This window comes from Mastomys coucha, unplaced genomic scaffold (assembly GCF_008632895.1).
Source record: "Mastomys coucha isolate ucsf_1 unplaced genomic scaffold, UCSF_Mcou_1 pScaffold5, whole genome shotgun sequence".
Classification (NCBI taxonomy): Eukaryota; Metazoa; Chordata; class Mammalia; order Rodentia; family Muridae; genus Mastomys; species Mastomys coucha.
The window spans coordinates 99,209,785-99,223,761 of NW_022196911.1; the positions used below are offsets into that span (position 1 = coordinate 99,209,785).

At 47.5% G+C, this 13,977-nt stretch overlaps 2 protein-coding genes across 9 annotated transcripts in view; both read left to right on the top strand.

Moving 5' to 3' along the window:
• Acbd4 (acyl-CoA binding domain containing 4) overlaps positions 1-7,849 on the top strand; it is a 13,808-nt gene extending 5,959 nt beyond the window's left edge. For 6 of the 8 annotated variants that reach the window (XM_031350566.1, XM_031350565.1, XM_031350568.1 and 3 more), the window contains one exon: positions 7,407-7,849. In XM_031350566.1, coding sequence (XP_031206426.1) covers positions 7,407-7,679 — 273 coding nt within the window. In that variant the 3' untranslated portion in view covers positions 7,680-7,849. Of the gene's footprint in view, positions 1-3,681; positions 4,342-7,406 lie in introns of those variants that run through there. The other 2 variants (XM_031350570.1, XM_031350572.1) reach the window with 2 other exon arrangements.
• Positions 7,850-8,463: 614 nt separating this feature from the next.
• On the top strand, positions 8,464-11,941 carry Hexim1 (HEXIM P-TEFb complex subunit 1). Its single transcript, XM_031350574.1, has one exon. The coding sequence runs from the start codon at positions 9,141-9,143 to the stop codon at positions 10,209-10,211; it is 1,071 nt and encodes a 356-aa protein (XP_031206434.1). The 5' UTR covers positions 8,464-9,140; the 3' UTR covers positions 10,212-11,941.
• The last annotated feature ends 2,036 nt before the right edge of the window (positions 11,942-13,977 follow it).

Here is a 13,977-nt window from a genome sequence, read left to right on the forward strand (position 1 = left end):
TTACCCACTTGAAATGCAAAGGATTCCCTCCCCCCCACCCCAGTACTAAGTCAGCCTGTTTTTCTATTGGAGACAAGGTTTTATTAAGTTGCTCACTTGAAATTATAGTCTGTTTTATAGACTGTAAAATATCTAGGCTTGGGGTGGGGGCATATCTCATCAATAGGGCATTTCCCTAGGAAGCCTTGGCTCTTGATTCAGTCTCTGACACCACCACAAGGGGGGCGGAAGGAGTTTAAACTTAGCATTACTAAGTAACTGAAATCGCAGGCCAGTGATATCAGTCCTGGCTAAAACAGGGGCAGGGGGTATGTGTGTGTGTATACATGTACATACATGCACGCATACATGTGGAAGTCACAGGACAATTGTGTCTCTCCTTCTAACACATGAGTCCTTGAGAGTAAACTTGGGTCACCAAGCTTGGCTGCAAGCACCCTTTCTTGCAGACCCACCTCACAGATTTTAAGCATTTTTAAGAAGCTTGTTAACATCATACTATAATCCTAACACTCTGGAGGCAGAGGCAGGAAGATCCATGATATTTGAGGCTAGCCTAAGCTACATTGTGAATCCCAGGCTAGCCAAAAAAACCAAAAACCTAAATTGTAAGCATCATAATGCTTATATTTACATTCCACTCTGAATACATTTTATTACGATTAATTCTTTAATATCACATATGCAACCCAGTTTCAGATTTCCCTAGTTGTTCTGGAACTATGTTTTCTAGCTGCTGTTATCCAGTCTGGGATCACACTGTCCCTAATTCACTATCATTATTGCTGTTGTTGGCTGGGCTGGGAGGCAGGTGTCAAACCCAGGACGTCTGGCTCTTCACCTAACTTCTCCCTCCACCTGGATTAGTCTGGCACAGGAACATGTAGAATGTCCCACCTTTTGCGATCTAATCATGCATGACTTCCTTGTATATTGTGTTTCCTGTGCAATGAGTATAAGATACAAGGCCTGGTTTCATACCCAACCTCAGAGGCCAGCTGTGGCAGCTTGTGTCTGGTTTTAGTATTTTCTTTATTTATCTGGACTTTTTGTGTCATATGTATGGGTGTTTTGCTTGCATGTATGTATGCACACCACAAGTGTGCCTGCTGTCTGTTCTCAGAAGTCAGTTCCCCTGTTACTCAAGAACAGTGGTGAGCTGCCACAGAGAGTGCCAGGCCCTCTGCAAGGCCACAGCTCTTAGCTGAGACAGCTATCTAGCCCTGGGAGTTTTGTTTTGTTTGTTCTTTTGTTTGAGACAGGGTCTCACTGTGTAGTTCTGGCTAGCCTGGAATTCACCACGTAGACCAGGCTGGTCTTGAACTTATGGTGGTTTGCTTTGTTTCTACCTCTTTCCCTTTGCCACCCAATGTAGTTTACACTTGTAATCCTAGTACTTGGGAGGCTGACACAGGAGGTTTGCTGTGAGTTCCCAGGCTAGCTGAGCTACAAAGTAAGACCCTGTCTCAATAAAATAAAAGCACAACTCCAGAAGTTGGAAAGATGGATCAGTTGTTAAGAATGCTGCCTATTTGATAGGTGGTGCTGGCTCACGCCTTTAATCCCAGCACTTGGGAGGCAGAGGCAGGAGGATTTCTGAGTTCGAGGCCAGCCTGGTCTACAGAGTGAGTTCCAGGACAGCCAGGGATACACAGAGGAACCCTGTCTCGAAAAATAAAAAAAAAAAAGAAAGAAAGAAAGAAAGAAAAGAATGCTTCCTGTTCATCCAGAGGCCCTAGGTTCACTTCCTGGCACCCATGTCAGACAGCTCAGAAATGCCTGGAACTTCAGCTCCAGAGAATTAGACCTTGATTGGCATCCTCACACATCACGCGCGTACACACACGCGCACACACACAAATCTGATATTGTTTTACAAAGAAACAACAACAAACCACATCAGAGTGATGTTTGTAATATTAGGACACTCAGGGGACAGGTGGTGTCTACCACTAGTGAGTGTACTGCAGGACTGGATGCAGGGGTGACAGTATGGCCCCAACTCTATGATGTCAAGTTATCCTCTTGAAGCCAGGGAATGTCATTCATCAACAGTGCCATAAAGTATTGGCAACGACTGATCACCCTGGTCTGGACAGTGATTTAGTGAGAGCAAAATCTGTTGATTTTTGTGGCTTGTGGCACAAGCCTTTAATCCCAGCACTTGGGAGGCAGAGGCAGGTGGATTTCTGAGTTTGAGGCCAGCCTGGTCTACAGAGTGAGTTCCAGGACAGCCAGGGACACACAGAGAAACCCTGTCTCTGAACCCCAACCCCCAAAAAAAGAGCAACATGTGCATGTGCTTGCTCTAGTCGAGCCTTCTCTCCAGACCTTAATTAATTTTGTTTTTGAGACAGGGTCGCTCCTAATTAATTTTTTAAAGTAAGAAACCAACTAGAGAGCCTCCTGGATGACATCATTTTTAGTTCTTTGTTTTTATCACCACAGACTCCTGAAGTTTAGAGATCTGTCACTTTAGCCATCTGTGATCACTTTGCCTTTTGTGGTTCTGAGAATCTAACTCAGCACCTCCCATGCTAGACAGGTGCCCTGTCACAGGGTTGTATTACTCTGGTTTTTTTTTTTTAAGATTTATTTTATGTATATGAGCACACTGTCACTGACACAGTGGAATAGGGCATTGGATGCAATTACAGATGGTTGTGAGCCACCATGTGGCTGCTGGGAATTGAACTCAAGACCTCTGGAACAGCAGTCAGTACACTTAGCCCCTGAGCCATCTCTCCAACCCCTACTCTGCCCTTCTGTTTGTCTTTAATGTTATTTTATGGGTGTGGGCATTTTACTTACATGTATGTCATGCACCGTGTCTGAGCAGTGGCTCATCCAGTGGAGTTACAGACCCCCACCATGTACTCATGTATGTGTATGTGTGTGTGTGTCTGTGTGTGTCCGAACGCGCAAGTCAGAGAACAACTGTGGTACTCTCCTACCTGTATGTAGGGCCTGGGATTGAAGTCAGGCAATCAGATATATATGGCAGCCCCCATCCCCTTTTTTTGTATTAGTTTGTCACAACTTTGGAGATCCTTCCAAGACCCTTAGTTTAGGGGCTTCCTGGCTTTTTAGTACAAGATGTTGGACATTGCCTCATCTTCCCTGCCCCAACTCCTGGGATCACTAACTCCTGGCTCCCAGGAGTCCTGGATCCTTCTAGAATAGATATTTAGAAACTGACACTAGAGTACCCCATTTTTGTTTGAAATTATGTGGTATGTGTTTTACAATACAGGATCTTTTGTTTTTGTTTTGTTTTTCGAGACAGGGTTTCTCTGTGTAGCCCTGGCTGTCCTGGAACTTTCTCTGTAGACCAGGCTGGCCTCGAACTCAGAGATCCACCTGCCTCTGCCTCCCAAGTGCTGGGATTAAAGGCGTGCGCCACCACTGCCAGGCGATACAGGGTCTTTAACACTACTAGCCGGATGCCTCCTCTGCGACCGACCTGGAGGAGCTGGCTTAGAAACTAGTCTCTTCCTACAGCTTCTCCTATTACGTGGGATTGGACTGTGTGAGAGAATTGGGGGGTGCCCTTCAGGCTAGTGCTGCAGATGTGGGGTAGGTCCTTCCCAGTCTCAGGGAGGCCAGGCCCAATGAGTCTGGAAGCAGGCTACTGGGACATACTGCACCTGAGCTGGGTTCTGACTCCTTCCCTCTTGGCAGCAGAGGTCGCCCAGGACTCGGCCTTGGCCCCTAGGGCTCTCAGCTCCCACGCTGCTCTTCTTCATCCTGTGGCCCTTCGTTGTTCAGTGGCTCTTCCGACAGTTTCGGACCCAGAAGAGGTGACTCAAGGACGGGGTCTCTCTACCAACTGAGAAGACTAGGATGAGTCCCCGAAGGTCCTGCTGTGCCCTGAGCCTCCCTAGGTTTAGGAAAACAACTTTAGAAATTCCCCCTCCCACCCTCGTTCACCCTGGCACTCCCTCCTTTAATGGGGTCTCCAGGCAAGATCCATCCTTCCTGCAGCTCACACCTACGCCCTGCCCTGAGTTCCCAAAGCAGTTATGGTGCACATCCTAACTTTGGGTTTGGCGGTGAGCCGGCCCCACCCTCTGGGTCACCTGACTTTTGCTCTGGTCGACTCGACTCCCTGCCGAGGCTCAGCTCATGGGCAAGTTGGGACTTGGACCTGGCCTGAAGACTGATTGGCTGGAAGGTTGGTTGCAGGAAAGACCGGAGCCCGCAGGAGTGGGGAGGAATGGGAGGAGTGTGTAGGCTGGGGGCTGGGATACCCCGTACACACGCACAAGTACACATCGCTCTCAGGACTTCACCGAAGATTCACGTGAAATGGAACGCTTCATTAAACAAAAGAAAACCTCAGTCTGCGGTCTGGGAACCCGTGGAAAGAGCGAGAAGCGGGTGTGTTGCGCCTGTCACAAGTCCGGTCCCATTCCCTCTCCAAATCCCCTGCAGAGACTAGGGCTTCCTTATAAGGAATATCTTCCCTCCTCCCCTAGGAACCTGGAGAAAACAGGCGCAGGCTGGGGTCAGGGGGCGCCCCGGGGGACGCTCCAGGGTTTGGAGGCCTGGAGTTCTAGCAGGAATCGGGGCGTTGGTCGGCCCCGCCCCAAAGGGAGGACTGCTGACCTAACTGCACACTGAGCTAAGGATTGGAGTACCCAGTGCTAGGCTCCAAATGCCTTTGCTCTTCCCAAGCCATTAAGTCTTGATTGTTATTCCCTATCAAGATCTCCGTTCTTCCCAAAGAAGTTTCTAAGAAGTCAGAGCCCGCCCACTATGAGCCTCTATCCTGAGGGGTGGGGGCAGGGTTCTGCGTTGCTTGGACCCCTAATTGTGGTGAGCCTAGTGCCTGCACTGACCTCTTAAGCCGCTTGGCCTTGGAACTTTTGTTAACTGCCTAGGCGGCCTTGGCCTCCCACAGGATAATCTGTATCGATCCTGCTGGCTCCAGCCACTAACCTGTATTCAGCTTTAAACTGCCCACTCCAGCACCTAGTGCCCAGAGCCATGGAGAGCTAGCTACTGGCAGCAGCTACCACCAGAGCTCTAGGATTTTCTTGTTCTTGGGGAAGGGAGACAGTACTGGGGATCCATAGACGCATTCCTCTGAGTTCCCTACACCCTGTGAAGCAGACCACCTCCCCAGGTTTGGCCATCCTTGTGCTTCACTGGGAAATACAGGTCTTTAACAGTAGGGAGGATTGCCTTAAAGGCAGACACCACTCACTGCACAGGTTCTTAGCTTTACAATGTCACAAGCAAAAAGGCTGAAGAAGGAAAACCTGTGATGTCGGTGGACATCAGCTGGGCAGCCGGAGCTGGGATGCAGGGAAAAGTCGAGTCGACTCCACAAAGCACATGCTGTCTCTCGGCAAGTGTGGACTAAAAGATTAGCTGTTCTGAATCTGGATTGACTTGTTTGTGAAACAGGACCGATTTCTGCACCATAAGGCAGTTGAGCAGTTTAATAGTGCTTGGAGGGTAGAAAATACTTGGCAAAGGCTAGGACTCAGAATATGGAAGTTCTGGAATTTTATGACCTTGGAAAGCATGTCCTTCCCATTGTGAGACCTTACTCTTAGGCCTCACCAGTAAACTTGGTCTAGGTTCAACTGTAACTTCCATTTTCCGGATTGTGAGAGCTCAAGTCCTCTAAAACTTGAAGTGTTTAACATTTTTGACTCCTGCAGTCACGTCTGCAAAGACCTCTTTTCCTCTTTAAAAAAAAAAAGACATTTAAGATACATTTTATGTATATGAGCATATATGACTCTGTACCACACATGCCTGGTGCTGGTGGAGATCAGAGGAGAGCATGGAGAGCATGGGATCCTTAGGAACTGCCACGTGGATGTTGGGAACTCTGAGCCACCTTCTCCCATGCTTTGTGCCCCCTGTCCCTCTTTGGTTTTGGTCTCCTCGTGCATCCTAAGTAATGAATGAAGAAAGGCAGGCTTTTCAGGCAGACCAGGTTTCTGGCAAAGCATGGAAAACAAGCTCGAAGGGTCATTTTCAAAACAACTGCATGTCCCCTGGGGGCATTCGTACTTGCTTCCCCTCAGAGACTGTCTCACGCTAGGATTGCTGCCCCACCCAGCACTCTGAAGTTCATAAATCCTTTTACTTATGGAACATTTTTAACCTGGGCGGTGATATGCACCTAGTTATTACTGTGGCTCTGAGGCAGGAGGATCTGCATTTCAGGCAAGACTATACTATATCCTGAGGCCTTGCCTCAAAAACAAAACAAAAATGTGCTTCCTGTTCCTTCCAAGCCAATTACTCCATGATAGTGTCCACAGATTTCCAAGTCCTGGCAATTTGAAGCTAAAAGACTTTTATATTTTTTGTCCTAACAAATGACTGCCAAATTCATAGTAGTTTGCAATGATCTGAAGCTTTTACTGGAAATAAAACTTATTGAGAGGGTGTGGGGGCAAGGATTTTGTGTTGTGTTTTGTTTTGTTTTTTCGAGACAGGGTTTCTCTGTATAGCTCTGCCTGTCCTGGAACTCACTCTGTAGACCAGGCTGGCCTTGAACTCAGAAATCCGCCTGCCTCTGCCTCCCGAGTGCTGGGATTAAAGGCGTGCGCCACCACCGCCCAGCCTGTGTTTTGTTTTTAAATTATTTTTTTAACATCTGATTTTTTTCTTTCCTGCATGTGTGTACCACCTATGTGTCTGGTGTCAATGGAGGATATCAGATCCTTTGGATCTGCGGTTACAGACAATTGTGAGCCATCACGTGAGCCCCAGGGAACCAATCTCAGGCCCTCTACAATGAGATCCTTTGGATCTGCTGTTACAGACAATTGTGAGCCATCACGTGAGCCCCAGGGAACCAATCTCAGGCTCCCTACAAGAGCAGCCAGTCCTCTTAACTGCTGAGCTGTCTTTCCAGGTCTTGGATTTTGTGTTTTTGACAGAAAAATTGTATCAGATGACGTCAGGAAGACCTGCTCTAGTTAGAACTGCTTTTAGTTGTCAGGTGACCTTGGATAAGTCACTTTATTTCTCCAAGTCTTAGAGCTTTCTTATATCTAAAATGGAGGCTAAATCCTGCCCTATCTCACATGGCTGCGGTGGTCAAATAGTTCCATGTGTAGAATCTCACTCAATTACGGCTGGAATGTAAGGAGAAAGAATGGCTCACTAGGTACTCAGGCAAAGGGAGAAATAGCAATTACGCCAAGGGGATTAAAGGGAGTTTTTTCGGGTCCTTCTAGTGGGGGAACAGAGTGAAAAATCCCTGTTAAGGGAGGATAGAACCCCCACTTCACCCCCAATGTACCTATCCAACGGCCCTGGGCCAAACACACCCATTTTAGGGACGGCCTTCCCCCGCCCCCACAAGTCTCATCTCTGTGGAGGACACCCCCCTTCTTTCGGAAACACATTGATTTTTGAACCCCTCCCCAACACAGACTTCGCATCAACTGGCCCAATCTCTCCGGAGTATCCTGGCTAGTGAAAGGTTCACGGTGTCGGAAGCGAAGAGGCCAAGTCGACCCCGGGAGGCCATTTTCTTCGGCAGAAGCCGGGGTTTGGGGCGAATCCTTCATCCTCACCACGCGCTTTCGATCGGGGATCAGGCGGAGAGCTCGGCCGCGGATAACCTTTTTGCTTTCACCTCTGGTACCGAGATAACTCTGGGCCCCGGTGGCTGCTCTCACCTAAGGGCCCCCAGGGTAGCCTGAGGACCGACGTCACTCAGGACTCGAACCCGCCCTCTCAGTTCCCGAGGCCTAGTCTGAGGCTGATGCTCGGCAGGCCATCACACTGTCCCTTTAAGGCGGCACTTCTTAATTCTTCATTTGTTTACTTCTTCATGCGCTTTCGTCTTTTTAATAAATATTTGTCCACAATATCCTTCCGCTTATCTCTCTCCAGGAAATCCATCATCTACCTCAGAGACATTATTGTAATTTTAAGAATCCAATGTCAGTAATCACGATTAACAGCTCTCTTTAGAGGATTTAATCCTCTTTTACAGTTAGGGACTACTTTTTAGGGACAGACCATTTTTGCATAAGTTGAAAACCGTTTATGGCCATCAGAACCTTTCTGCCTAGAACAGAATAAAACAGTAGTTCTTCAAACGCACCTTTTAATAAAAATATTCTGCCTAGACTCCCAAAGGTCATGGAATCTTCTTGTATTCCTGAAGCACAATGGTATGGCCCAGAACCCGCCCCATCTCCTCTGTAATTGGTCTTCTTTTCTCAGAGAGACGAATAACTCTTGCCCAATGACCGCTCACGTTTCTTCAGCGACAGCTAAGCGATGGAAGGAGGCGACCCGGGAGACGCCCCCTACGCGTCCTGTGATTGGCCACGTTGCACGGCGCGCGAGGACGGCGGGCCGGAAAAAAGGGAACTACGACTCCCGGCTGCCCCGGGCCGGGACTCCGTTACGCATGCGCATGGGCGGGGCCTGCAAGCTTCTATATATAAGAGGCGCCGAGGGCTTGGAGACAGCAGTTGGAAGTTGGCAGGTGGAAAGTCAGGTTGGGAGGGGAAGCCGGAGGAGGAGGCGGAAGAAGAGCTGTCTGAAGGGGGAGGAGGGAGGGAGGAAAAGAGGAGGAGGCGGAGGAGAACTGAGCGGAGCATCGAGCCAGAGGGGAGATGAGTTTGTCTGTCCTCGGCTAAGGCTCCGGCCCGGCCTGAGGAACTGGGAGCTCGGGTTGGAGCAACACCCGTGGAAGTGGGAGGCGGCGGCTCTGGGACTTTAACCCCTTGTGGGCTCTGCGGCAGGGGATTTAACCCTTTGTGGATTCGGCCCCTTCGAGGCAGCGTCATCGGGTAGTTTTAACCCTTTCGGGGTTGGGTTTAACCCATTGGACTTAAACCTCATCTCCTTGCCCACCAACTCCTCGACTGTGGGAGCACTCGGCGGGGAGGCGTGAAGCCCACCCCTCTGCATATTACGTACGGTTCCTGCCGCCGAACCCCCTGTACCTACTAGTTGGCCACGCTTGTGTGCGCTTAACCCTTTATTGACTGGACTCCAAGTTGCGATTGGAGTTTGCTGACAGGAACGGAAGGAGTCACTGCAGAAATTACTGACCGAAGAGGACTTTGTTGGACATATTTTGAAAGAAAGACCTTTTTCCTTAAGCCAGAATTTCTCAAACTTCCAGAAGAGGACTCTACTAAGCCATGGCCGAGCCACTCTTGTCAGAACAGCAACACCAGCCTCAAACTAGCAACTGTACAGGTGCTGTTGTTGTCCATGAAGAGCACAACTCTGAGCGCCCCCCAAGCGCGGAGGAACGGGTGCCCAAGGAGGACAGTAGGTGGCAATCGAGAGCGTCCCTGCAGTCCGGTAGCCGTCCAGGGCAGGAGGGGGACGGGGGCCTGAAGCACCAGCTGTCCCCATTGCAGACGAATGCTTGTTCAGAATTGAGTTCCCTGGAAGAGGGCGAGAAGGGCCAGAATGGGGAGGACTTATCCACTGGCGGTGCCTCTCCGTCGGCGGAGGTGGAGCCGATGTCAGAGTCTCTCGTGCAGCCAGGTCATGACTCGAAGGCCACCAAGCTGGAGGCTCCTGCCGGTGGAGGCGAGGAGCCATGGGGACAGCAACAGAGACAGCTAGGCAAGAAAAAACATCGGAGACGCCCCTCCAAGAAGAAGCGGCATTGGAAGCCCTACTACAAGCTGACCTGGGAAGAGAAGAAAAAGTTCGACGAGAAGCAGAGCCTTCGAGCCTCGCGGGTTCGAGCCGAGATGTTCGCCAAGGGCCAGCCGGTTGCGCCCTATAACACCACACAGTTCCTCATGGATGACCACGATCAGGAGGAGCCTGATCTTAAAACCGGTCTTTACCCCAAGCGGGCAGCCGCCAAATCCGACGACACCAGCGATGAGGATTTTGTGGAAGAAGCTGGTGAGGAAGACGGAGGCAGTGATGGCATGGGAGGGGACGGCAGCGAGTTTCTTCAGCGGGACTTCTCGGAGACGTACGAGCGGTACCACGCCGAGAGCCTGCAGAACATGAGCAAGCAGGAGCTCATCAAAGAGTACCTGGAGCTGGAGAAGTGCCTCTCCCGCAAGGAGGACGAAAATAACCGGCTGCGGCTGGAAAGCAAGCGGCTGGGAGGCGTCGACGCGCGAGTGCGGGAGCTGGAGCTAGAGCTGGACCGGCTGCGCGCCGAGAACCTCCAGCTGCTGACCGAGAACGAACTGCACCGGCAGCAGGAGCGAGCGCCTCTTTCCAAGTTCGGCGACTAGACTGAAAACTTTTGGGGGGAGGGGGCAAAGGGGACTTTTTACAGTGCTGGAATGTAACATTATATACATGTGTATATAAGACAGCGGACCTTTTTATGACACATAATCAGAAGAGAAAATCGCCCTGGCTTTGGTTTGGTAAATTTAGCTATGATATTGCTTGTGTGCTTTCTCCTGTTCTTTAATTATGTGAAACTGAAGGGTTGCTTTTCTTGTTTTCCTCCTTAGATGTTGTTTCTTAATGTGCAAGTAATTTGACCAAGTTATAATGCATTTTTCTGTTTAAAAAAAAAAATCCCCTCCTTAAGCGGAGCTATAAGGTGGCCAAATCTGAGACCCATTACATTCATTCTAGTTATAATAAATTTAATGTTTGTAAATGTAACAGTTTCAGTGTGATTTCTAGAGATTCAAAATCGTGCTGGTTTGTGTGACTAATTTTGAGGTGGGGTAGCAAAATTGTTAAATTTATCTATTTGCAAAAATACTTGAATACAAGAAATTCAGTTTGTTCCCTCCACCCCCACCAATGGGTTTTGGTATGCTTCAAAATACAGTTCAGGTAAAATGTACTCAGTGTTATCTTCAGTCCTTGAGTGTGCCTGCTTCCTAATGCTGGGGAGTAGAAAGTGGCTACAGGCAGCAGCTTAGCTTGTGCGCCTTGTTAGCTTGCTAACAAAAGTATAAGCCTGATTTGGCAATTGTTAGATAACTAAAAGCCTCATTTCATCTCTACAAGTCAAGTTTTCAGTAATCCTGGCTTCCCTCCTAACCACCCCACAAAATTCCAATGGAGTTCCTGTTTGCCTTCCTAGGTAAGTAAGGCTCCTGGTAAACTTGCTTTCTTAGTACAACCAAAAGATAGCCAAGATAAACTTGTGAGAAAACATGTTAGAGACATGTTAGACTTCAAATGGCTAAGTGATCCAAGGACTTAGTGTCATTGTCCAATACTTAAGTACTTTTTCTATTGAAAAAAAAGAAAGAAAAGCTGCCCTTTCCATTACAATCAAACAAATCTGAAATGCCCCTTTCTACAAGTAAAGAAGTGGGCTGAGGTCTTCAGATGAATAAAAATCCTGCATGTTCCCAGTACAGCAGCGATTCCCAATCTCCTGGGCTCCCTGGACAGCTGCCTAGGTTAGGTCTGCTCTTGAAATGGCAGGGAGGCTCTGAGAACTAATCCTTACCTCAGAATCAAAAGGGTAAATTCAACAATTGTTCTTTCTTATCAGTACAGTTAATGCAACCCTGTCACCTGACCTGTGTCAGTGTTTCATTCGGGCAGATATTGCTAAAATTATTAGCACAACTGGATCCTTGACTTGGAGTCTTAAAAACCATAGGGGGCCTTGGGGGTCCACAAGCCCCACAAAATTGTATGTGTGAATATATATATAATATATGTGTATATTATATATATTGAATATATTATATATATTCAAGTGGGTTCAAGAGACTCAGGAGGTTGGCTGAATTCCTTGCTGGTTAAAAACCCCCTTAGGGTGGGGGGGCAACAGTGACTGAAACATCAACAATGAAATAAATGCTCCTTATGATTCATAAGTAGCATATATAAGTCAATAATCAAGGAACGCTGTGCTAGGAGGACAGCTTGGGGCCTTCAGAACCAAGCTTGCTGGTCTTATTCTGGCAGGTGGTCTACTGCAGAAACTGTAAAATCAAAGTTTTCTTTGATCTAAAGATTGCATTAAATGTCTATTTTGAAATAGTTTTCCTCGTGGTTTTCATTTTCTTCTCTGACATCACACAGCAGCCCTAGAAAGCTGGCTATTTACTGGAAAGCACCAGCAGTGCCCTCTGGCTTTCCCTTGCAAAGCCATGTCTCATGTTGACTGCACCACAATAGAATGCAGCAGGGAGAACCTCTGATTTCAGATTAGTTTCCTAAGAAACATTCATCTAGAGACAATCTAATTCTATTAGAAACATGGCATTTCCAGAATCCACCCTGGGAAGACCTTAAATGCATTTATCACTAGGAAAAAAGGTGTACATTCTACTTTGAAGAGGAATTAAGCCTAGTTTTTAAAACTACACAAATTGCTGGGCAGTGGTGGTGCATGCCTTTAATCTCAGCACTTGGGAGGCAGAGGCAGGTGGATTTCTGAGTTTGAGGCCAGCCTGGTCTACAGAGTGAGTTCCAGGACAGCCAGGGCTACACAGAGAAACCCTGTCTTGAAAAAAAAACAAACAAAAAACTACACAAATTGCAATTTTAAGTATCTCTAAATTGTTCTGCTTTTCCTTGTGTTATGCAAATTTCTGACCATTTCAAAGGCACTAACATTTTGCTATTTATGTTGTTGGAATGATAAAAATTAACACAAAAGTCTTCTATCAACACTTTCTAGATTGAGACAGACTACTCCAACAGAGTAGACGCTGAGTTGCCTGTAGTAACAAGGTTGTGATGACAAATGATCCTCCCCACACACAACCCAGCCTTTCATGCAAGACCTTTGCCAAACATTTTAACAGCTGCTCAAAAGACCTGGCTTCCAAGTGAGCAATTTCAGTTTGCTCCCTTTCTTGTTCTGGGCATGGTTATGAATGAGGAAGTGCTTCCTAGACAAACTCGGACAGGCAAACAGAACTCTACGAGGGTTACTTAAAAACACTGTGGGAAGAGGCAGAATCCTTTTCTGATTTCAGAGTTTTATGAGACAGAAGCAGAGAATTCAAGATTGATTAAGATAAAAAAAAAATAGATTGTTCTCTTAAATAGTAGCCTGGAAATGTAGTTCAGTTGGTACAGTTGTGTGGTCCTATCGTGTAGAGTCCTGGGTTTGATAAAGCAGGCATGTACTCATGCCTGTAATCCCACCATTCAGGAAGCAGAAACAGGAGGATTAGAAATTAAAAGTCACTGCCCACTACATAGCAGGCTCTAGGCCAGCCTGACTACATGAGACTCTGTCTCAAAAATAATTAAAGGGAGAGGGGGCTGGGGAGATGGCTAAATTGGCAAAGTGCTTGCCATGAAAGCTGAGGAACCGGAGTTTGCTTGCTCCCTGAGTTCACATAAAAAAAGCCAGGTGGCCTGCTCTTGTAATTCCAGGCCCATGGAGGCAGGAGGATCCCTGGGGCTGGCTGACTAGTCAGTTTAGTGAATATATCAGTCCCATTGAGAGACTCCATCTCAGGAAAGGGGGAAGGGTCCTGGCCATGGTGACACATGGCTGTAATCCCAGCACTCAGTAGGAAGATGCAGGCAGATGTTTTTAAGTTCAAGACCTATCTTGTCTACATAGTGAATTCCAAGTCAGCTATCTAGAAATATAATGAGATGCTATCTCAAAAAACAAAAAACAAACCAAAAAAAGGTATATGGCTCTGAAGGAACAATGGCTGAAGGTGTTCTCTGGCCTCCACACATATATGCCATATGCATACATAAAGAACATACACAGAATAGACAAAATGGGCAGTGACTAAGACATATAAGCTGTCTTCTAGCTTCCACAAATGAGCACCTGCCACACATACATACAGCCACACACACATATACATGAATGTGTCATTAAGAAAAGATAGCTAACAGGAAAACTGGTATACAGGGGGCTGGAGAGATGGCTTAGAGCTTAAGAGTCATTGCTCTTGCAGAAGACTAATTTCTCAATACCACATAGTGGCTCACAACCATCCATAACTCCAGTTCCAGGGGATCTAATACCTTCTTTTGACATCCATGGTACAAGGCATGCTCCTGGTATACATACATACCCACATGTTGGATAAAACA